Source organism: Drosophila ananassae, chromosome 2R (genome assembly GCF_017639315.1).
Source record: "Drosophila ananassae strain 14024-0371.13 chromosome 2R, ASM1763931v2, whole genome shotgun sequence".
Taxonomy (NCBI): domain Eukaryota; kingdom Metazoa; phylum Arthropoda; class Insecta; order Diptera; family Drosophilidae; genus Drosophila; species Drosophila ananassae.
In genome coordinates, this window is record NC_057928.1 from 7590706 (window position 1) to 7613016 (window position 22311).

General features: G+C 45.5%; 8 protein-coding genes across 10 annotated transcripts; 4 read left to right on the top strand and 4 right to left on the bottom strand.

The window, feature by feature from the left end:
* Positions 1-130: 130 nt before the first annotated feature.
* On the bottom strand, positions 131-3114 carry LOC6493719 (Y-box factor homolog). Its single transcript, XM_001958266.4, has 4 exons — positions 2625-3114; positions 1203-1934; positions 1046-1137; positions 131-530 (listed from the first exon to the last, which is right to left on the bottom strand). The coding sequence occupies exons 1-4, from the start codon at positions 2794-2796 to the stop codon at positions 483-485; spliced, it is 1044 nt and encodes a 347-aa protein (XP_001958302.1). The 5' UTR covers positions 2797-3114; the 3' UTR covers positions 131-482.
* Positions 3115-3580: 466 nt separating this feature from the next.
* Positions 3581-5918, top strand: LOC6506229. Its single transcript, XM_001958265.4, has one exon. The coding sequence runs from the start codon at positions 3618-3620 to the stop codon at positions 5505-5507; it is 1890 nt and encodes a 629-aa protein (XP_001958301.2). The 5' UTR covers positions 3581-3617; the 3' UTR covers positions 5508-5918.
* An 851-nt stretch (positions 5919-6769) lies between these two features.
* Positions 6770-9073, top strand: LOC6506230 (larval serum protein 2). The gene has a single exon (XM_001958264.4). It carries the CDS (start codon positions 6790-6792, stop codon positions 8890-8892), a length of 2103 nt encoding a protein of 700 aa, XP_001958300.1. The 5' UTR covers positions 6770-6789; the 3' UTR covers positions 8893-9073.
* A 1745-nt stretch (positions 9074-10818) lies between these two features.
* Positions 10819-15791, top strand: LOC6506231 (sterol regulatory element-binding protein 1). Its single transcript, XM_001958263.3, has 7 exons — positions 10819-11075; positions 11727-13168; positions 13226-14028; positions 14086-14480; positions 14535-14661; positions 14915-15082; positions 15142-15791. Exons 2-7 carry the CDS (start codon positions 11734-11736, stop codon positions 15505-15507), a joined length of 3294 nt encoding a protein of 1097 aa, XP_001958299.2. The 5' UTR covers positions 10819-11075; positions 11727-11733; the 3' UTR covers positions 15508-15791.
* Positions 15792-16008: 217 nt separating this feature from the next.
* LOC6506233 lies at positions 16009-20003 on the top strand. Its single transcript, XM_044715114.1, has 7 exons — positions 16009-16377; positions 18048-18213; positions 18274-18542; positions 18599-18722; positions 18779-18887; positions 18946-19450; positions 19512-20003. Exons 1-7 carry the CDS (start codon positions 16009-16011, stop codon positions 20001-20003), a joined length of 2034 nt encoding a protein of 677 aa, XP_044571049.1.
* On the bottom strand, positions 16369-17981 carry LOC6493718. 3 transcript variants are annotated; one of them, XM_001958262.4, is made up of 3 exons: positions 17379-17964; positions 16572-17281; positions 16369-16516 (listed from the first exon to the last, which is right to left on the bottom strand). In XM_001958262.4, the coding sequence occupies exons 1-3, from the start codon at positions 17872-17874 to the stop codon at positions 16406-16408; spliced, it is 1317 nt and encodes a 438-aa protein (XP_001958298.1). In that variant the 5' UTR covers positions 17875-17964; the 3' UTR covers positions 16369-16405. The 3 variants fall into 3 exon arrangements, with proteins under 3 accessions (XP_001958298.1, XP_014764502.1, XP_032310205.1); XM_014909016.3 differs by having other exon boundaries at positions 17375-17496; XM_032454314.2 differs by lacking the exon at positions 16369-16516 and having other exon boundaries at positions 17167-17281; positions 17375-17981.
* Positions 20000-21239, bottom strand: LOC6493717. Its single transcript, XM_001958260.4, has 3 exons — positions 20580-21239; positions 20390-20526; positions 20000-20333 (listed from the first exon to the last, which is right to left on the bottom strand). The coding sequence occupies exons 1-3, from the start codon at positions 21151-21153 to the stop codon at positions 20100-20102; spliced, it is 945 nt and encodes a 314-aa protein (XP_001958296.1). The 5' UTR covers positions 21154-21239; the 3' UTR covers positions 20000-20099.
* Positions 21240-21406: 167 nt separating this feature from the next.
* LOC6493716 lies at positions 21407-22311 on the bottom strand. The gene has a single exon (XM_001958259.4). It carries the CDS (start codon positions 22216-22218, stop codon positions 21565-21567), a length of 654 nt encoding a protein of 217 aa, XP_001958295.1. The 5' UTR covers positions 22219-22311; the 3' UTR covers positions 21407-21564.

Consider the following 22311-nt stretch of genomic DNA (forward strand, 5'->3'; position numbering starts at 1 on the left):
AACGTTTTGAGAAAGGGATTTCAAAAATAAATAAAATGTTTTTAAATAATCGTTATGTTAGTTAAATTGTATAAAGGGGATTGGGTTGGTTGTTACTATTATTATACTTCAGATTGCTAACAATCCAAAATTGCTGGGCGAATTTGAATTTATTGTTGTTGATGCTGTGGTTCATATAATACAATTCGACATTCATAAAATTATTGGCGGCCAGGCAGGGTTGAAATTGGTTTTGAATTTGATATAAATTTTCATGTATGTATTGATGTATTAATTTTACAGTTTGTTTCGCTGTAGTTTGCGTTTGCCCTACGGAACAAAACAAAGAGCAAACAAACCAAAAAAACGCGGAGGCCCAGCTAGCAAAATGTTGCATTTGCTGATGTTGATTTAATTCGCAGGGGTTACTGATGTTGCATCTGTTGCTGATGGTTTTGCTGGTCTTGATTTCATTGCAGTTGGAGAATCGATGACCCCCTTCTTTAAGCAGTGCTCTCTGTAGTCGTATTTTGCAGCTCTTGAGCTCCGTTCTGGGGATTGTGTGTGGGATTTGGATATAAATCAAATCGAATAGTAAAATAAAACATAAAAGAAATCATATGAGAAGGGTTTGAATGTAATGTATGTCAACTGTGTTAGCCAATTAGTTACAAGTAGCTAATAAAATAAAAGAATGTTAGTCCCAAAAGCCTCTTAGGTTAGGTGTTAAGTTTTTAATATTCTTCTCCGTCGCAATATTATTGTTCATTCGGCATCTGTTGTTTTATAAAAGTGTCTTGTTGTGGAGGTGCGAGTGGTTGTTGTTAGTGGTTGGTTTGTTGGTTGGTTAATCGTGAATGCATCTGCAACGCATTTGGGTTAGTTAGTTCTTTTAATTGGCCGCCACCAAGATGCAATCGTAGACGTTGTTACTATTGATGCTGCTCTTTTTGTCGCGCTGGGGTAATGCATGTTTATTTTTCTTGTTAAACTAATCAGATGTTATCGTAGTTTTGCTTTAGCGATGATGTTTCTGTTGTAGTTTCTGGTGTGATTAATTCATTACCTGCTGTGGCTGCTGTTCCAAACCACCAGGGCCATTTGGTTTCCGATTCTGGCGACGCGGACGTATTTGTTGAGGGCGAGCCTGACCCTGACCTTTAATTGTAACAAAAATAATGGTTTAATTTTTGCCAAGGAATAGAGAAGCCCAGATTACTAACTGTCTTCGCCGTGGCGTGGTGGTGGTGGTCCGTTGTTGTAGTTGCGTCGGAAAAAGCGCCTCTGGGGTCCCCCAGGCGGGCCGCCACCTCGGCGTGGACCCTGTCCCTCACCCCTCGGCAGTCCATCAACGTTCTGAATGTGGACGCCGGGATCAGCACTGCTGCCGTCACCGCCGCCTAGACCGCGACGTGGCTGGCGCGGATAATAGTTGTTGTAGCGACGGGGACCGCCAGGTGGTCCGCCGGGGACACGGGGACCGCCGCGTGGACCGCCTGGGGGTCCGCCGGGTGGGCCACGACGGAAGTTTTGGCGGGGCTGACGTGGTCCGGACTGCAGTTGCTGCGGCGGCTGTCCGTCTACGGACGGCGGCTGCTGCTGCTGCTGACCTGGCGACGCCAGTTCCTCGCCCTCAATTTCGCCCTGACCATCCTTTCGGCGGTTCTTCTTCATCCAGGGGCGGAAGTTGCGACGCTTGTCTGCCGCGAACTGGCTACCCCGAACAGGTTCACCAGAGGGTCCTGTCACGTTGGCAGCCTCATTGCCCTTCTCACCGATGACCACATCAAATTCCACGACCTCTCCATCGCCCACCGAGCGAACAGCCTTTTTCGGGTTGTTGCGCGCAATAGCGCTCTGGTGCACGAAGACATCCTCTTTGGTGTCGTTCCGGTTGATGAAGCCATAGCCGCTCTTTACATTGAACCACTTGACGGTGCCGGTGACTTTGGTGGCTGCAAAATAAATAGGTTTTTAAAGAGTTACAATAAAAGTTTAAAGATATTTTATTCAATTTATTACATATATGAAATAAAGAAGCTTGGCATGCAGATCAGATTGGTGGCCTATAGTCTCTCGCACCTTCGGAATCGGTTTAGACTTGAAAGCCCCGGTAAGCACATGTTACCGGGGAAATCGTGAGTAAAGGTGTGTACAAATAAATTTACCAAAACAATGAACATACACAACGACACTGGCTGCCGCTATCCCGCTTCCACCCACGCTGCGCGCGCAGTCGGCGGCGGACCAAAAAATTGGGTTGCCTCTGCCTTTGTATTGTGCGTGTGCCGGGAGGTGGGGTGGGGTGGTGTGAAGAAAAAAAAAAACACCAAGGGGGTGGGTGGACAGACCAGACCGACCGGCAAAGGCAGAATTTTCATTTCGTTAGCCGGCGAACGCGACAGTATATGTATTTATATGTATGCGCAATGCCTCACAAAATGGCCGACGCGCGTATATTTTAAGACCTAAACACACACACACGCACACCAGCTACGTTTCGTTCTTCTTTTTTTTTTTTCGTTCCTTTCATTGCTATTTTGGTAGCACAAGCTGCAGCCATGTGTTCGCGTATGAATGAAATGGAGTACGATTTGTGGAGGGGATTGGGATTGGGGATTGAGGATTGGGATTTAACTGCTCACCGATGATTTCCTTTGGCGGCGGAGCTGGCTTGCCCTGCTGTCCCTGCAGCTGCTGGCCCTGATCGTCTTGCTGCTCCTGATCCAGATCCTGCGGCGGTTGCTGCTGCTGTTCAGCGGGAAGGGATTGCTGTTGCTGCTCGGCAGCCAGCGGCTTGTTCTCAGCGTCGGCCATCGCGAAGCGGGTAGCGAGCGACTCCTGGGTTGCTTTTGGCGGCGGTTGTTGTTGTTGCTGGTGGTGCGAGTGCCGCAACTGTTCTAGTTTTTCTGCTTCTCGTGGTCGGTCCGCGGCTGCTGCTGCTGGTGTTATGCGGTCGGGCGTTGATGGGGTCGCAGTTGGTGGCACTCTTCAACTACCACTACCACTTTCGATGTTGTTTTTGAGTGTGATCTTAAAACACTCGCCACTCGCAGGGTTTTCTTTGCCTTAGCGATTCTATTTTGTTCGCAAGCTCCGGAAGTAAAACATGACAGCCAGGACCAGGGCTGCTCAGCGCCGCCTATCGATAGATGCCGCACATCGATAAGTTCATCAAGTAGTCTGATCTACCACCACTAGACGGCGAAGGCAGTTCAAATGACTGTTACAATAATTCAAATGGAAGTAAACTGGATTTGGGAAAGATTGCTTTTATTTCATATGTTTTATCTAAAATAATACTATTGCAAATACATTTTGTGTCAGTTCTAGTAGTAAGATTTTTTATTTTAATTCAAAAATCTAATCCAAAGTTCCATTTCTAGTAAAAAACTTTTATTTTTTTACGTTTTTGTTATAGTTTTAAGTTCTGTTAACCTAAAATATTCTGAAAAATAAAACTTCCCCGAAAACTTAAAGTATCCTTTAGGAGTACATACTTTTAATGTTTGTTTTACTTTTACCCAACTTATTGTTCTTAATGAACTGCTCACGCAAGTTTAATTTCCCTTGGGAGAATGTCCACAGGTGTTATGACTACCTTAATCCGATTCACCTGGTCAGTTTTCTCCTACAGGATGAAGTATTCGGTTGTTTTCTCACTCTTCCTTATCTTAACTACCACTTCAGCTGAAGTGGATTTGCTCCTGGCCAGGATTGCCTGTCGAATGGCCGTTAAGCAAAATCTCCAGATTACTTATGTCTATCGCTGCGCCAGCTGTGCTGCATCCTTAGACCCGGAGCACTCTGCTCTGGAGCTTGAACTACAGCGTTGTGTGGGAAGTCATGTTCCAGTAGTGTCGCGAAAAATCGAGGCTTTCGAGCTGGAGCCACTGCGTCAGACAGATAGCTTGAGTATCTTTCATATACCAGTAGCCGAAAAAGGTGACTCTCTGGTGCGTCGAATCTTGGGAATGTTGAATCCCCGACAGCCGCGCAAGCACATGCACAAGTACATCTTCCTGTGGCCCGGTGCCAGCCAGGATCAACTTCTTGAGCTATTTAGTGGCTGCTGGGCCAAGCAGGTCCTTTACGCTTTATGTATTACCCACCGGAATAGGGGCATCTTTGACTTTGATCCTTTTTTCATTGGAGGCCTAAAAGTTGTGCAAAGTGGCGAGAATTTCCGTGACAAAATGAGTGACTTAAGAGGCTATCCACTTCGCTTCTCCATGTTTGCTGATCCGCTGATGGCGATACCACGGGATCCGGTGGAAAGTAAGGGCTACAAAGCCGTGGATGGAGTGGCTGCACGGGTAGCTGCCCATATGCTAAACGCCTCAATTACATATGTCCTACCGGCGGACAACGAATCCTACGGACGCTGCCTGCCGGATGGCAATTTCACAGGTGTGGTGCGAGACCTGGTGGGAGGGCACACTCACTTTGGACCCAACTCCCGTTTCGTCCTGGATTGCATTTGGCCACACGTTGAAGTATTATATCCGCACACCCGTCGTATCTTGTACTTGGTTGTCCCGGCGTCCGGAATTCAGCCGGAGTATCTCATTTTTGTACGTGTCTTCCGTCGCTCGGTGTGGCACCTCCTTCTTGTCACGCTCCTGGCGGTGGTTTTAATCTTTTGGCTAATGCAGCGGTTCCAGGACCGAGTTCCGCGACATGGAGGTATCATCCACTTTCAGGCCAAGTGGTACGAGATCATAGAGATGTTTGGCAGAACACATGTGGGTGAGCCAGTATTGCGGGCGTCCTCGTTTAGTTCCATGCGGACCTTCCTCATGGGCTGGATCCTCTTCAGCTACGTCCTGACCACCATCTACTTTGCCAAGCTGGAGAGTGGCTTTGTACGTCCCTACTATGAGCCGCAACTAGACCAGCTGGACGGCCTCTCCCAAATGGATGTTCACGTCTATGCGGTGACCACCATGTACGATGCAGTTCGAGCCTCACTCTCCGATTACCATTACGGCCTGCTGGCGAACAGGAGCCGTCAATTGCCCTTGGGACTGACCACCTCCTATTACCAATTGTTGGTGGTCCGGCGCGATAGGCGTTCTGCGTTTATTATGCGCGACTTTCACGCCCGTGACTTTCTGGCTCGTAACTACAACTCCGAGCTGGAACGTCCCAGCTACCACATCGTCAAGGAGTACCTGCGCTCCATGCTCTGCACCTACGTACTCCCGCGGGGTTCGCCCTTTTTACATCGGTTTCAAACCCTCTTCACCGGATTCCACGAGCACGGATTCTTCGAGCACTGGCGCCAAATGGACATGTTAAGGCGGGAGGGCACTACGCCCAATGGCGAGGAGTTCTACGAGGACTTGGGCGACCAGACGGACATCGATGCCACAGCCAGCGATGCCACTATACGGCGCAAGAAACGAGTGGTTCTCACCCTTGACATCCTCCAAGGAGCCTTCTATCTTTGGTCAGTGGGCATTGGCTTAAGCTGCTTGGGATTTGTCCTGGAGCAAGGGCATTACTTTTGGAGGAGACGGCATTAAAATATACATTTTTAAATTGATGGCTTTCTAAATAAATATATACTTATAATAATATTGAATATTATATTCTTAATCAATTATTTAAATCCCATTAGCTTAGCAACTAAACACTGTATAATGATGTTTATTTGTTTGTGATTATTTCTTCAAAGCGTCTTAATCTTTTAATATTTAAATATATGTAAATCAGGTAATCACCTCTAAAAAAAACACCTGACGTTATTGATGAAATCAGTGCAATTTCTACAAAATACAACTAATATATAACTTAGTGGAATATATTTATATTTTTAGTGATTTAAAGATACATATCTTAGATATTGAATAAACCATCCTAAAATTATATATTTCGCAGTTGAATTAATCATCGTAAGTCAGATTGGACTATGTCTTTCGATGGATCATTGCTCTTTGTTGTCTCGACATGTTGTCGCAGCATTTAATGTTTAATGTTTTGCAATTGAAAATATTTTTAGCACAGGTTGATAATGATGCGCCTGTTCCCTTGGCGACCCATCAACATTCAAAACAAAGAGAACTGCAAGCTTATCAGGCTGTGAACCGAATGACCTTTGCGTATCAATCGCCAGGTGAATCAATCGTCAATGTAATTCCAAACACTATACTCGGATTGAAGAAAGGGGCCTGCCATTTACCGGCCGGGAAATCCTTATCACATTCTGCCTGGAAACTTCTGAAATGCAAGGTGCTGAGTTTTCAGTATACGCTTACATAATGAGTTGAATCTATAGAATTAATAGATGTAGGTTTGGAGCTGGATCTTACACTGGAAAATATAAAAATTATAAATTTCATAAGGATTAACATTCCGAGGATACACAGCTCTCATTGCAATGGAAAGAAATGTGAACTAACGTAGAGAATATCACCTTTTTCCTTATAGTATTTAACGATTAATCAATTATTTTGAAAACTTATGGAAAAATCCATCAGTTTGTGAAAGATTCCATTAAGAATGTAATTCTTTGTCTTTGGAAATATTTTCCCATGTGCACCATTTTACCAAATAGGGGCCTTATCACCTGCAGCTCCGGCTGCTGCAGTGGGCCCATCAACGTTAAGCTGAGTCAGTGACCAGAGGTTGAGCGGATCCGGCGAAGTGTCAAGGCTACGAATGATGAGACGTTGCCCGGACTGCCGCACTGCCGCACTGCAGCCGGCAATCCGCAATCTGCAATCTGCAATCTGCGAACTGCGCCCTGAGACACCGGGCCCTGTATAAATACGGGCCGGCAACGGTGCAGCAGTATGATTCGGCGAGATGAAGTCGTTCACGGCGATCGCAGTTCTTACGGTGGCTCTGCTCCTCGGCAGCCATGCCAAGCACCTCGAGTCCAAGGTGGCTGACAAGGACTTCCTGGCCAAACAGAAGTTCGTCTTCGATATGGGACAGCACGTCTACCAGGACGATGTTTTTGTGAGTGCTTATGGCCCTACCTATGTGGAGTACAAGCCATGGGAGCATAAGAGTGACTTCAACCATCCGGAGATGCTGGAGCACTTCTTCGAGCTGTGGCAGCACCATCCCTTCGGCGACGACCAGGTCTGGTCGGTGATGTACGAACGCCACGAGGAGTATGTTGTGGGTCTGGTGCGTCTTTTCTACTTTGCCAAGAACTGGGAGACCTTCCAGCATGTGGTCTACTGGGCTCGCCAGCACGTCAACAAACAGATGTTCGTCTACGCCTTCACCATCGCCACCATCTTCCGTGACGACATGGAGGGAGTTGTCCTGCCCGCTCACTACGAGATCCACCCATGGAGCTTCTTCGACAGCCAGGCCCTCGAATGGGCTGAGCACTACAAGATGCACGGCTTCCACCACGTCAAGCAGATGGACAACATCTACAATGTGGTGATCCGGGCCAACTACTCGAATGCCCACGGCTCGTTGAACTACGACCACGATCTGGCCTACTACCTGGAGGATGTCGGCTTCAATGCCTTCTACTACTACTTCAACCTGGACTACCCCTTCTGGACCAAGGGCGGTGAGGAGCATGTCCTGAACAAGGATCGTCGTGGTGAGCTGTACCTGTACGTCCACTGGCAGCTGTTGGCCCGTTGGTACATGGAGCGTCTGTCCCACGATCTCGGCGAGGTGCCCGCATTCAACATGTACGTGCCGACCGAATCCGGCTACGCCAGCAACCTGCGCAACTACCACGGAGTGCCCCAATGGCACCGCGACAACCACCACAGCTTCTACCACGGCCACAACTTCGAGTACATCGAGTTCGTCGAGATGTACACCCAGCGTGTCATGAACTGGATCCACAAGAACGAGAAGTTCGACATGGAGGTGGTCAACCAGCTGGGCAACATCATCCAGGGTAACGCCGACAGTGTCGATAAGCACTTCTACGGCAGCTTGGACAAGCTGTACCGTTTCATTGTCAACGAGGGCCACCACTACGGCAACCACGATGAGAGCTTCCCCGGTCTGTTGATGCACTACGAAACCTCCCTGCGCGACCCCATCTTCTACGAGATCTACAAGAAGCTGGTCGGCCACTACTGGCATCTGATGGAGACCTTCCCCGAGTACAAGAAGACTGACTACGCCTTCGAGGGCGTTCAAATCGATGCCGTTCACATGCCCGAAAGCCTGACCACCTATTTCGAGTACTTCGACTCCGACATCAGCAATGCCGTCAACGTTGAGCCAGTGGTGGAGGGTTCCACCGATGCCCTGTACAACTTCGGACGGAACTCCCACTACAAGGGCAACAGCTACGTGATCAAGGCCCGCCAGCACCGCCTCAACCACAAGCCATTCGAGTTCACCCTGGACGTTACCTCCGACAAGGCTCAGGATGCTGTTGTGAAGGTCTTCATTGGACCCAAGTACGATGAGCACGGACACCCCATTCCGCTGGAGCACAACTACCAGAACTTCTTCGAGCTGGAGCACTTCAAGGTGCACCTGGAGGCCGGTGTCAACCACATCAAGCGTGCCAGCGGCGATTTCAGCTTCTGGGTGAACGATCGCACCACCTACCTGGAACTCTACCAGAAACTGATGGACGCCACCAACAGCGACTACAAATTCAAGCTGGACCAGTCCGAGGCCCACTGTGGAGTGCCCAACCGCATGATGCTGCCCCGCGGCAAGAAGGGCGGCCAGGCCTTCCAGTTCTTCTACATGGTGTACTCCTACCACCAGCCCTCAGTGGCCCAGTTCACCGGCTACGATCCGGTGGTCAGCTGCGGCGTCGGCCATGGCTCCCGCTACGTGGACACCCTGCCATTCGGCTTCCCCTTCAACCGACCGGTGAAGCACGACTACTACTTCGACGTGCACAACTTCAAGTTCGTGGACGTGAAGATCTTCCACCGCGACGAGCACACCAATGTGGTCTAAGTCCAAATCCCACTACGAAAACTCCAACAACAAACGAACGAACGGAATCGGATCCATTAATGTTTTCTTTTTGTCCACACCCAGTTCCCCCCATAGCTGCCATAATTTAATTCAGTTTACCCTTTAACTTGTGAGTCTTCCTTGTGCCATTAAATAATAAACGAATCCGAATGCCACCATAGTTTCATTTTGTTTATAAATATTTTGGAGGAATTATACAAATTTGAATGAGTTCACGCCAAGGACAAAATTCACCTGTGAGTGCTAGATCTTGGTCAATAAACATCAGATTCTTGAGCGGAATACCTTAAACGATACGTAGATAGATTCTGCATGAATCTGCATCAAAATCTAAGAACATCATATTTTTTAGATTTTTTGTTAAATTTTCTGGTGGACCGACCCCCTTCAAACATGTAAAAAACGCTAGGAGCCACTATATGGCCTCCTTCGAAGACTATATCTTTGGCAATAATCATCTGATTCTTGAGCGGAATATCTTAAACGATTCGTAGATCGATTCTGCATGAATCTGCATCAAAATCTAAGAACATATTATGCATATTGTGTGGGCTTTCCTTGCAATATCTTTTTTCGTTTTCTTCCAATTCTATGGAATATATTATTGATTTTTTTTTACATTTTCGGAGATGCATCTTTGTATCCTTGTACATGTCCTTGTATCCTTCTACTTTGTGTATGACCACAAACCAATTCAAGATTACTTCCAACTTTCATCCTAATAGAAAAAAAAGATTTATGAAAATAACAACTTTCTCCTTCTCGTTTTCCCAGAGAGGGGCGGGGAGGGGGACATCACCAAACGAATAAAAAATCAACAACAACTTCGGATAACAAAAATCATAAAATTTACTCTTCATTAAACGCATAAAATATTAATTTAAAAAAAGCGCCCTCCTCCTCGATTCTCATAAGTTGCACTTAAGCGATCAAATAAAATGGGGAAAAAATTTATTTTTATGAAAATATTTGAATTTTTTATAATAATTAAATACTAAAAATACTAAATTAAAACAGCGCCCTCCTCCTCGCTTCTCATAGGGGGCACTTAAGCAATCAAGAAAAATCAATATTTTTAGATCAAATATTTTATTTAAGTTAAATATTAAAATTAATTAAAAACTTAATAAAAACACCGCCATCCTCCTCGCTTCTATAGGGGGCACTTAAGTTCCGTCGAAATTCATAATTAAGTTAATTTAAGTTGTATATTTAGACCTGTGTCCTAATCGCTGATTGCCATAATCCAAGGTAAGGAAGATTAGCTTATGATCTAGACTAAGTCCTTTAGACTTTTATTAACCATCGTCCTGTTTTGCTTCCTCATTGCAGATACAGCTGGATCAAGAACGGCAAGAAGTTCAATTAGGAGGCCTACGACAACCGGATGCTGAAGCAGCCCAGCCGCGGATTGCTGGTAATCACCTCGCCCAGGGAAAAGGATCGCAGCCACTACCAGTGCTTCGCCTCCAACAAGTTCGGCACGGCCACCTCGAACTCCCTCAACATGTGAAGAGCGGAACTGAACGCGTTCAAGGACAACAAATCCCAGATCCTGCAGATCTTAAACAATTCTATATCTGTGACCACAAAAATTTGATTCCAGCGCGGCTTACCTGAATCGATTCTTAGATCGATTTTTCTTTGATCTAAACAATTAATAATCTTAATTCCATTTTAATCTAATCCTTCAGCGAAATACCCTAAAAGCATTGTTAATTTTTTTTTTTTCAAAACGCAGTGCGCACAAAAAAAAAAACACGTCCGTTCGCTTTAAGAAAAAGTGAGGAAGGGAATTTCAAATTTCAAATTTATATCGCATGTAAGTTTTATTTTCGACCAGACTGGGGAAAAAGCTTAAAGAATGGCCGTTTCGCCTATCGATATCAAACCGATAGCATACACCAAGAAGGTCCGGCAGCTGCATCGATTAGTGATCCGGCAACGCTATACCCAGCTGATTAGCTTAAAGTCCATATTTCTGTCGTCGGGCCGAACGTTGTTTATGAATTTCTGGAATAACATTGAATAGAAAAACAACGCAACAATGGACAGCAAATATTAAACCAAACCATTGCTTAGCAAATACAAAACGGATAGCCCAATTTAACAATAATTATGGATAATATAAAAGTGAATTGAACTGATAAACAGATAAAAAGGTGATAAGGATGTGATAATATCTGTATTTTGTTAAGTTATAGTAAACAAGAGGATATATTTATCGTGGAAACCCATTCAAATAACGTTCTAACCCATGGAAGTGTTCCAAAGGCTGAGGTGGCGTCGCCAAAACATCGTATGATCCGGTCAAGCCCTCTGATTGGTTGAATCGCTTTCGCTTGCTTTCAAGCTCGCACGTGTATGTGTGCACAGTGGTCAAAACGACTACCCGCGTCAATAAAAAGGATTATAGTGGAATATTAATCTATAATATAAATCTCTACATATTTGTGCAACTTTTCCATACATAATTTCTTTCTTAATTTCAATGAAAATATCCTTTAAATGCAACATCAAAATATATATTACCATTAAAAGCATAGATACCAACAACCTAGGACCTTTTTGAGTTGTTATTTCATCTTAAAAATTAATACCTGTTCTGTTGCTAAGATAATATTTTTGTTTCGATATTATGGGTGTGTCATTTATGCCATTTTAAGGGTAAACAATATTTAACGCGAAAAACTCTTTCCACGCCCACTGTTGTTTATGATAGTAATTGCGCCGCCTGAAAGTTTAATAAACAAACCGCTTACGTGTGTGTTCCGTACTAAATTACACAATTCTGTTGTTGTTTTCATCAACAGGGAAAACATGGACACGAATTCCATCGACATCATGTCAACCGGTCCCATGGATGAATCCATGGACATGGAACTATTCAAGGATGAGGACGCGTTCGATATGATCAACGAGGTCCTGCATTTGGATATGCTGGACAGCATTCTGGACGATATGCCCCTCATTTTGCAGACGGAGGACCCAATGTTGAAGCCCGTGGAGCCGCATGTAAAAACCGAGCACTACTCTCCAGTTCACGTCAAGGAGGAGCTAATGCAACAGGCCTCCCTGCCCATCTACAACTCGGATCCCGTGATGGGCTCGAACTACAAACTCCCCCCACAACAACAGCCTCAGCCGCCACCGCAGCATGTGGTCATGCAACCCACGGCGACCATCCATCACATGGACGCCCAAAGGATGCCTCCGAACGCCCCGCTCTACTCACCCCCACTCGGCAACGGATTTGTGTATCAGACCGTTTCCCCGCCCACGCCGCCAGGTGACTCATCTCCCCACAACAACGGAAATGTCCAACCTATGCCAGCCATGGCGGAGCAGAAGGCCCTGCCACATGTAGCACCGACACCAACCTACATTATGTGCGCGCAACCCCTAACTCCATTACCCACCATGCCTGTACTGCTGAAATCCCCCAATATCCCGATGGTGGCCAGTCCCAAGACCTCTCCTTCGGTCGCCCCGCCACCTAGAAGCAGCAAAGGACGAGTGGCCCAGCTGGCTCCGTCACCAGCCGCCGCCGCGGGCGAAATAACCAACGGAAAAGTGGCCATCAGTCGGGCCCAACCGAAGGTGAAGGAGGTGAAGCGCTCGGCGCACAACGCTATCGAACGACGATACCGCACCTCCATCAATGATAAGATCACGGAACTTAAAAATCTGGTGGTCGGCGAACAAGCCAAGTTGAACAAATCTGCGGTGTTGCGGAAGTCCATAGACAAAATCAGGGACTTGCAGCGCCAGACGCACGAGCTGAAGGCGGAATTGCAACGTCTGCAGCGGGAACTGATGGCTCGAGACGGCTCCAAGGTCAAGGATCTTCTTCAATTGGGCACTCGCCCTGGCCGTGGCTCCAAGAAGCGCCGAGAAAGCTCACTGACCTCTTCTACGGACGCCGGTCTAACGCCTCCGCGTAGCGATGTTTCCGATCCATCCCTGTCACCGCTGCACTCGGACATCTCTTTGCCACCATCGCCATACAGCGGCTCTACGGCTAGCTGCAGTAGCGGCAGCAGCAGCAAGGACGAACTGGTAGTTCCGAGCTCAATGCGCGGCATGGCCACCCAGTCGCGGCTCGGACTCTGCATGTTTATGTTCGCCATTCTGGCCATCAACCCGTTCAAGACTTTCCTTCAGGGCCGTCAATACGGCAGATTTGGCGACGACGACTTAGGCGGAGAGCTGAGTGGTCAGCGACGAAGCATTCTCTCTTACGATGTGGATGGCGGTGAGATTTAAATTATTAGCTTACTGGCTCTGACTAAAGTATCTCTCATAATTCTAGGCGATGGCTTTGCGGCTTGGCAACACAGCTCCTTTATTTGGCTTTTGAACTTGACTCTAATGCTTGGCTGCTTGATCAAACTACTGGTATACGGTGACCCTCAGCTGGACACTCAATCGGACATCTACTGGCAGCATAAACAACGCGCGGAAGCTCACTTTGCCCAAGGACAGGCGGCTCAGGCCCATGCTGGCTATTTGAACTGTCTGCATATGTTTGGACTCAGTTTGCCGGCCACCCGCTTGGAATGCTACCTTCAGACCACCTGGCAGTTCATACGCTTTGCCTTTCACCGTCTTTGGTTGGGTCGGGTGTTATCTCGTCGGACAGGGGGATTCTTCACGAACGCGGCCAACAGGAAGCAAGCTCTGGCCTCAGCCCGTGAGCTGGCTCTGCTCTTCAATCGGCTCAACCAACTGCAGCTGACAGGTACTGGAAACGGAAGCGGAAATGGTATAATGATGGCTTTATACGCCAGCAACATGGCGGAAGTGGCTCAAAATCTCCTAACGCCACGAGAGACCATATGCATTCATGTGATGACGGCCCTGCGGATGAAACGAAGTGCTCCCAAGTGGCTGCAACAGCTTTTTGCGCGCTACTACATGAGCCGAGCGCGACAGGAATGCGGGCGTACGCGAGCCACTGAACAGACACAGGAGCTGCGCTGGGCCTTTACTACTTACGGCTACCGTTACTGCAGCACCCACATCTTCAACTACGATCTGAGTGAAGCCAGCGAACAGGATGACTTCTTCACCAGGTTACGCAACCCGTGCGACCCAACAGCCCACGTTCTAAAGGTAAGATTTACTCTCCCCGTTTCACTTAAAACGCTTACTTATTCTTTACCATTTCAGCAATACCGAGAGCACTTGCTTTTTAAGGCCATTCAGTGTCTGGTTGGAGCCGGGCATAAGTCAGGTGGAATTCCGGCATCCTCTGTGGGCGGAGAAGCGGAGCAATTGCAGCAGCAGCAACAGCACAGTGGTACCATAGTGAGCAATGTGCTGAAATACACCTCCCTACTTCGTGACACACTTTGGGCTGATGAGGACGAACTCGATACGAATGTGGTATGGTGGGCTAACGTCCTGGAGATAGCAGTTCACTGGCTACTGGGCGAGGACACACTGGCGGAGAAGCTGTACGATGGCATTAAGCAAGTGCCAGTCAAGTTTCAGCAGAACAGCGAATCAGATCACCTTCCCAAGGCCCTCCACGCGGTCCTTCGAGCCAAAATGGTTTTGCTGATGTAAGAATATGTTTCACAAACTTTATTGTACGCTATAATCGATTCTATTCGCAGGAACAATGGTAACAATCTGGACAAACGACTGAAGCAGTCGATCAACAGCCTCTGCGACGAATCGAGTGCTCAGTTGCAGGAATGTTTGACTGTTAACCGGATCCTGAACGCCAAAACCATCAAGTTGGTAAGAGATTCTGCTGATTAGCGTACAGTGAGGTGGCCGAATACCAGCAGACACTATACACCCGCCCTCGGAGATGTCACGCAGGTGCATTGTAGTCGCATTGTCTGTCCCACTTGCTCCAGGCAATACAACTGCAGTGCAAGCTCTGTGCATTTCACAAACAACGCCAACTTTCACTGACACTGGCATACGGTGCCGGAACTGTGAATACTAATCCGTATCTAATCGACTATTTACGATTCTCCATATGCAGCTTTTCCAATTGCTCACCTGCGATTGGCTACTCGAGACACGAACGGCTATGTGGGAACTGGAACACATGAATATGGATGACGATGGCTTTTATCAGGTCCCTGGCGACGAGCTAGAGAAATTCCAAACCGATTTAAATTCGTTGCGCAGCATTGTTGAAAATATTCCGGTTAGTATGACTTACATAATATACATCTGGGTTGAATAAATAACATCTTGATTTTTCAGAACGCTCAATCAAGGATATACTTGTACGAAGCTGTCTGTCGCCTAATGGCTGGAGCCTCGCCCTGTCCCACGCAGCAGCTATTGGACAGAAGCCTACGCTCGCGATACGCCCACTCGTCCATCTTTTGTGGAAGCAAGGACCGGCGACAGCAAAACTTCGAAGGCGGCGAACGGGAACGGGCTGCTGCCATGTATGTAGCCTGCAAGTACCTACCTCCCGCCCTGCTCAGCTCTCCGGGTGAGCGTGCTGGCATGCTGGCCGAGGCGGCCAAAACTCTGGAGAAGGTGGGCGACAAACGCAAGTTGAAGGAGTGCTACCAGTTAATGAAGTCCCTGGGAAGTGGTATTGGCAGCGTCAAAGCCTGATCACGGATTTGATTAATATAAGTGTCTATGTGTGTAATTTGACAAGGAGTCGGGTTAAAAGGCCAGAATATGAGCCTTGGTTTCCAGCCCATTTCACATTTTCCTCACCCCCAGGAAGGGGCTCCCTTTAGGCCTTTTTATTTACATTTCACCTCGTTTCCCCGCCCGTTTATGCTTAGATTGTAATTCGCAAGTAATTTAATATGGAAATCGTATTTGTTTAATATTTACCGTAATGGTTGAACATATTTATATCAATAAATATTTAAACAGTTTGACCTTCAGTTTGAGTCTTATGCATAAGCTTATTTCTGATTAAAATGCACGCTTCTTATACAAAACTGGGCAATACCAAACTTGCGAATTAAACAGGCACAGTTTGTGTCCATGACTTGGGAATCTTAGTGAAAACAGCTAATCTTTAAATATTAAATTGGAATAAAAATAAATAAGAAAGCTACTATTGCAATTTAAATTAATTTCAACTAGATTTCGATAAAGATGCATCCCGCAATGTCAAGTCTATTGATAGAGGCGAATTATTGGAGTGCTGTTCTAAGTTTTCTTGGTAAGATTTCTTTTAAATGCCAACAAGAGATACATATATTTGACGTTGCCTGTTTAGCGGGACAACACTTTACGAATTCGCATGCCACATGCATTTTATGGCACTCCGATTTCGATTTTCAACTCAAAGCCGTGGAACCGATACCTGTAATTATTATGAACTCTCAGAATTGGGAAAATTATTCGGATGGCTACGATATTTACGATTGGAATCAAAAAAGGAGAGAGTTCGAGGCAAATGGGATATCCTACAACGATTGGACTCTCAGGCTGACTGTCGCCATCGAACATTCCCAATGCGAGGTAAAGTCAATTGATAAAAATAGACAATTTATGTAAAAATGGTATCGCACTTGGAATAAGTATCTGCTTGACAATGGTCACAAGTTGTTTCCCCAAAAGACAGCCGTAGTATATTGGGATCCGATACAAGATTCATCAACTGAAATTTGTAACAATTATTAAATAGGTATTAATAATGGTATTATATGGCCAACCTTTGCTCGAATATCCGGATTTTCAACAAAGACAAGACTCATTAGGAGTGTTCGACTGGGGTCCTCACTCTGGTTCACATAGGAGCCAACCAATCTTTCACAATCTTCACTGGCCATTTGCCACCGGCTGCCCAGTTTAAGGTGTTTAAGATTAGAACACTCTTTTAAAATATCCAACAGTTGACGACTGCCGTTTGGAAATGGCTCGACGCAATCTAAGGCCAAGCACTCAAGACTAGTCAGATGACACAACTCATCCAATGACTGAACTGGATAAGGATTGCAGTCAAAAGATTTTAGGCCGCAAAAAGATCGGAAATTATGGACTTGATCCACTCTAACACGGACAGATGTAAGATGCAGTCTTTGCAGGCTGGCCGAGTATTGCTTTACCAGCGACCTGTAAAAGTCCGTGTTTATTTCCGCGATCCTGGAGAAAATTAAATGGAGCGATTGGAGGTTCCTGAAGGTACCAAGATCTCTAATTCTGGCGTCAAAGTTCTCCAGGGTAATGTGGTTTAATCGGGGACAATTTTTTGCCACCTGGAGTAACTGAACTGTTTGCCTGAATCCCCGTCCAAAGTTCAGCATCAGACTTCTCAATTGGTCCTTGTTATGGAAAATCGTTTCAAAGGCAGAAACACTAAGACTATGATCGATTCCATCCAAGTCCAAAGCTTCAAGTTTACTAAAGTACTGCAGTTGTTCCACTGAAAAAGTTAGAACATTTTTTTAATCTGTTTAAGGACTAATCCATACAAATTTAATAAAATCCTTTTCCCAGAAAGGGGCTTTTACTGTACCTACGATGATTTGCTTTGGCATCTATAAGGGTGAGGTTCGTCAATCCGGGAAGCTCCAAGAGCAACGGCATAACACTGGATGGAATATCTTCGGTTGTTGGCGTCACTGTGTGCATGAATATTACCACCACCTGGCGCAGATTAGGGCAGAGCCGTCCCAAAAGGTTCAGAAATGGATAAGTGATACCGTCGTCCCAGTGGCCATGGGGAATCTCGCATCTGATCACTTCGGAGCCACACAGTCCCAATAAAAACTCCCAATCTGAAATGGTTTTCAGCATCCGTACATTGATCTTTTGGCAGCGCATTCGAAGCAGGTGATCAACCGCATCACAGAGCAGTGGATGAGCTCGGCCAAGATTCAGCAGATCCTCCAGCGTGGTTAAGTAGGAAAATATTTTCAGGTAGCAGTCATAATTGAGCTGAAGGATGCCGCAACTCGATCCTTGCGGTTTACCAGCCAGAAAGGAAAATGGGCAGGCCAAGCCTAGTTTCTCCATGGCCCTACTATAAGAATATTTTCTTTATCTCTGGAATTGGGCGAATTTCCTTTTTTGTTTATTTTAGTTATAAGTATCGATAAACTATCAGCTGTTTCTGTTTTTTATTGCACGTTACACCACACTGTTCAAGAAAAACCACCGAAAATGATAAATTTAAAATTATATTTTAGACTTTTATAGCTTTTGAAGAGCAGATTCGGGAATTCGCCAGATATTTTTACCATTCAAGCATATATTCCATTTGGCGTTCACAGCGGAATCGGTTTATATTTGTGTGCACCGAAGACCTATTGGCGCAACAACAAGACCATTTTCTGAGCCAATATATATTTCACGGTACGACTTATGTATATTAAACATTAAAATAAACATGTTTTTAATTTGATTTTTTATTAGATCAACCAAATATTATTCTTGTCACATCAGCATACCTTAATTCAAGCACCTTTGATATTAAAATTAACCGATTTGTTGGCAAACGAAGCTTTGAAGTGATTCCGCCACCAGTAGAATTCGATTTAATCCAGATTTACGACGCCCAAGTCCAGGAGATTACGTGGGAAAATGGTAGAAACAATGATGTTCCCCAGAAACTGCGAAACCTACAAGGACGTGAGATAATCATTGGCATTTTCGATTACAAGCCGTTTATGGTGTTGGATCGAGTAAGGCGGGCATAATTTTTTTGTTTTTCCAACAGGATTAAAACATCTTTTTTTAGGAGAAGCAGCCAACAGTTTTTGATCGCGCCAGGAGCAAGGCAGATGTCTTTATTGACGGTACCGATGTAAGACTTATGATGATATTTTGTGAACTCCACAACTGCACCGTACAGGTGGACACGTGTAAGTATTTAAAATATCCATTGTGATATTAAATTTATTATATTCTATTTTCACAGCCGAGCCTTCAGACTGGGGCGACATATACACAAATGCTACAGGAATAGGCCTAGTTGGAATGATTCTGGATAGACGAAACGATTACGGAATTGGCGGAATGTATTTATGGTAAGACTATATAAACCACACAAGCGATTTTTTCTAAATTTCCATTCTTTTCTATCAGGTATGAGGCTTATCAGTTTATGGATATAACCCACTTTCTGGGACGCTCTGGGGTAACATGTCTGGTGCCTTCTCCCAATCGCCTTATAAGCTGGACACTCTTACTTCGTCCATTCCAATCCGCCCTATGGCTAGGCGTAATGCTGTGTCTTTTGCTTGAGTGCCTGGCTCTTTGTGTAACTAGGCGGTGGGAATCCTCCTCGGTGCCCGGTTCCCACACTTGGTTCGGAAGTCTAATGTTTGGGTGCATTAGCACCCTAAAGCTTTTTGTTAATCAGAGCACGAGCTATGTGACTAGTTCTTACTCCCTTAGAACCGTTTTGGTGGCTAGTTATATGATTGACATTATCCTGACCACAGTTTACAGCGGCGGACTGGCAGCTATTTTGACACTGCCCACCATGGAGGAAGCGGCAGACTCCCGGCAAAGGCTCTTCGATCACAAACTAATATGGACTGGGACGTCACAAGTCTGGATCACCACCATCGACGAGGGATCAGCTGACGTAAGTACTCAAGATTATATTCTCTCATCATATCGAATAAACATTTTAAATGCCTTTTTAGCCAGTCTTATTGGGCTTAATGGAGCACTATCGCGTTTTCGATGCCGAACAGATTTCAGATTTTTCTCAATCCGAACAAATGGGCTTTGTGGTGGAGCGTATGCAATTCGGACATCTTGGCAACACTGAGCTTATACCAAATAGGGCCTTGGAGCGCTTGAAGCTGATGGAGGATGACATTTATTTTGCCTTTACAGTGGCGTTTGTGCCACGTTTGTGGGCTCACTTAGAGGCTTATAACGACTTCATCCTGGCCTGGCACTCCTCTGGGATGGATAAGTTCTGGGAGTGGAAGATCGCCGCTGATTACATGAGCGCCCAACGACAAAATCGCATTGTCGCCTCGCAGAAACTGACATTGGATATTGGTCCCAAAAAGCTGGGCATTGATAACTTCATTGGCCTCATTTTACTTTGGTGCTTTGGCATGATCTGCAGTCTGCTTACTTTTGTGGGGGAAATATGGCTCAGACGCGAAATTCCCATATATTAAGTTTTGAATTTTATTAGCTTGAAGCTATGATTTTATTCGTGTATAAAAGACCCGAAAAATATAAAATAAATTTAATGTAAAAATGAAAAAAAACGCCTAACTATTCAAATGCAAAACTTGATCAGTCACTCGCGCTAGAAGAGGATCTAGCTCATTGTCTCGTAACTCCTTCTCCCACAATTTGTACAAAGTGTCCATGGCTAGCGTCACGGAGTTCTTAGCACTCCTGGTTCGGGCCGCGCGCAATGTTAGAAATATAACCGCATCCTCTACGAGGGGAGAGTAGACATCACAGATCGTGTGCAATGCTCGAGCTCCATTGGGGGGAAGCTAGAAGGTGAATGTTTTTAAAGCAACGATGGACCGGATAATAGCATGTAACTCACTTCGTTGAGATTGACGATAAGGAATACTTTACTTCCTTTGTTGACCTTTGCCTTGAAGCGTTCTATGGCTAAGCCGTAGTCACCATTTTCCAGACCGAAATCTTCCTTGCTCATATGAATCAGTTGACTGGGGCCACCTGTTACACAGTTATCATTACTAATGCCTTCCATTTTCTACGATTCCACTTACCAAAGCAGCTGGATGCTTCGTTGGCAATGTCGCCGATTAGTTTCTGCTGCCGCTGGTCGTCATGTAGGAATAAAAACACACTGGGACGGTTAGCTTCCTTGTTGACGAGTCCTTCGATACCATTTTGCAAGGCTCTCCACACAATTTCCGGTTGAGTAGGCAGCTTTCTACGAAGTCCTTCGAAAGCACAAGTTTTACGCGAAACCTTATCATTCTTATTAACACTCTTATTAAAGTAAACCGAAATAATAGCTATGACTATGACGAAGACAACGCCTAGCCATGCCTTTGGCGTTTGATTTTCCTCATTGATCGTTAGGTCTACACTCGGCCTGCTTCCACTCCTATTGCGCTGAAAAGATTCGCCCGTTCTGGGTGTTCGTGGACTTCTTCCTCGAATTTTGGGTGTCGCCGGCGTCTCTGGAGCCACCGGCTGGTCCTCCTCCTTGTTGGTCTCTGGCTCGCTAGCCGAAGAAGAACCTTCTTCGTAACTATGGGCATCTCCGTCGATGTTTGGTTTCCCAATTTGGTTAAAAGCCCTTGGGCTGCCTTCATGTATGGGTTTTCGCTGCATAATTGGAGAATCGCAGAAGTAAAAACCCAACCAAACAAACCAATGATAAATAATCGATATGAAGTTAAAAATGTTTATCGATACTTTCAAATTATTGAAATGAATTTAAATTTATTTCCATTGCACCAATGAAATAAAAAACAATGTTAAGCGGATCCAAAAACTGATATCCCATATAATTAGACATTTTATTGTAAAAACATCTAATTCTTAAAATTATTTGACTTCCCAGAGAAAACCAACCCAGTCCAAATACATATTGGATGGGGTTTCCCAGAGTTTTATAAATAAATCAGCAAAACTTTACATCAAAAAACAAAATATTGCTGCAGCACAGCAGTTAAAATACTGTATATACAACATAAAAAGATCGGTCTTATATTGAACCTTAATGCAAAGGCCCTTACAAATTTACTCCGCCGGAGTTACTGTATTTAGAGTTAAGCGTCTCAACCTTCCCAAGACAAAGATTTCATCTATGGCTCTTTTGGCGTAGAATTTTTGATCTTCGCTAAGTTTGCGAAACTCCAGGGACCATGTCTGCGCGTAAATATTAGACTCTTCAACCCCGCTGACATCGTGGGTTAATGAAATATCCCGAGCGTCAGACAGCTGCCGTTGATGAAGGCGATTAGGAGGGTGGGTAAGCGTTGGAATTGCTGAGGAATCTGCGGGGACGATTCCAGAAACATACGCAGCCACATCTACAGCAGTGGGTTTGATCTCGATGTCGTCCGAGAGGGATTGTCGGTCCTCCTCAGTTGTGTCTCCACCATCTTCATCCATTTTAGATTGCTCGCTCGTGTCCAGATTGCAAATTGCCTGCTTCTTAAGGTACTGAAGGTGACATTTGTGACGCCGTAGGTTCGTCGTGGACTTGTGGATAAAGGACATTATGCTTTTACAACCAATGCAGTACAAGACTTGCTCCAGAATTGTCCCATCGTCCTTCTCAATCTTCCGGTACACTTGCCAAACGGTGCTGCGTGTACTCTTGCAATTAGTGGCTAGTTTGTAAACGCCACTCTCTATTTTCTCCTGAATATCCTCGAACTTACACGACATTATGCTAGGTTGCTTTATTTGTTATGATTATTTATTTGTTATGATTTCTGATGCCAGAATCCGCTGGTGGTGGGAAAATGAATCGAACCGTTT

Excerpts from the sequence above, each read along its gene's own strand:
- LOC6493719 (XM_001958266.4), bottom strand. The coding sequence starts at position 2,796 with ATGGCCGACGCTGAGAACAAGCCGCTGGCTGCCGAGCAGCAACAGCAA. Across the intron at positions 1,138-1,202 it reads ACCACGCCACGGCGAAGACA|GTCAGGGTCAGGCTCGCCCT; the intron begins GTTAGTAATCTG and ends TTACAATTAAAG. Across the intron at positions 531-1,045 it reads TGGAACAGCAGCCACAGCAG|AACGGAGCTCAAGAGCTGCA; the intron begins GTAATGAATTAA and ends CACAATCCCCAG.
- LOC6506229 (XM_001958265.4), top strand. The coding sequence starts at position 3,618 with ATGAAGTATTCGGTTGTTTTCTCACTCTTCCTTATCTTAACTACCACT.
- LOC6506230 (XM_001958264.4), top strand. The coding sequence starts at position 6,790 with ATGAAGTCGTTCACGGCGATCGCAGTTCTTACGGTGGCTCTGCTCCTC.
- LOC6506231 (XM_001958263.3), top strand. The coding sequence starts at position 11,734 with ATGGACACGAATTCCATCGACATCATGTCAACCGGTCCCATGGATGAA. Across the intron at positions 14,662-14,914 it reads ACGCCAAAACCATCAAGTTG|CTTTTCCAATTGCTCACCTG; the intron begins GTAAGAGATTCT and ends CTCCATATGCAG. Across the intron at positions 15,083-15,141 it reads GCATTGTTGAAAATATTCCG|AACGCTCAATCAAGGATATA; the intron begins GTTAGTATGACT and ends TTGATTTTTCAG.
- LOC6506233 (XM_044715114.1), top strand. The coding sequence starts at position 16,009 with ATGCATCCCGCAATGTCAAGTCTATTGATAGAGGCGAATTATTGGAGT. Across the intron at positions 18,723-18,778 it reads CACCGTACAGGTGGACACGT|CCGAGCCTTCAGACTGGGGC; the intron begins GTAAGTATTTAA and ends CTATTTTCACAG. Across the intron at positions 19,451-19,511 it reads TCGACGAGGGATCAGCTGAC|CCAGTCTTATTGGGCTTAAT; the intron begins GTAAGTACTCAA and ends ATGCCTTTTTAG.
- LOC6493718 (XM_001958262.4), bottom strand. The coding sequence starts at position 17,874 with ATGGAGAAACTAGGCTTGGCCTGCCCATTTTCCTTTCTGGCTGGTAAA. Across the intron at positions 17,282-17,378 it reads AGATGCCAAAGCAAATCATC|TGGAACAACTGCAGTACTTT; the intron begins GTAGGTACAGTA and ends TAACTTTTTCAG. Across the intron at positions 16,517-16,571 it reads ATCCGGATATTCGAGCAAAG|TTGATGAATCTTGTATCGGA; the intron begins GTTGGCCATATA and ends TACAAATTTCAG.
- LOC6493717 (XM_001958260.4), bottom strand. The coding sequence starts at position 21,153 with ATGCAGCGAAAACCCATACATGAAGGCAGCCCAAGGGCTTTTAACCAA. Across the intron at positions 20,527-20,579 it reads CGAAGCATCCAGCTGCTTTG|GTGGCCCCAGTCAACTGATT; the intron begins GTAAGTGGAATC and ends ACTGTGTAACAG. Across the intron at positions 20,334-20,389 it reads TTATCGTCAATCTCAACGAA|CTTCCCCCCAATGGAGCTCG; the intron begins GTGAGTTACATG and ends TTCACCTTCTAG.
- LOC6493716 (XM_001958259.4), bottom strand. The coding sequence starts at position 22,218 with ATGTCGTGTAAGTTCGAGGATATTCAGGAGAAAATAGAGAGTGGCGTT.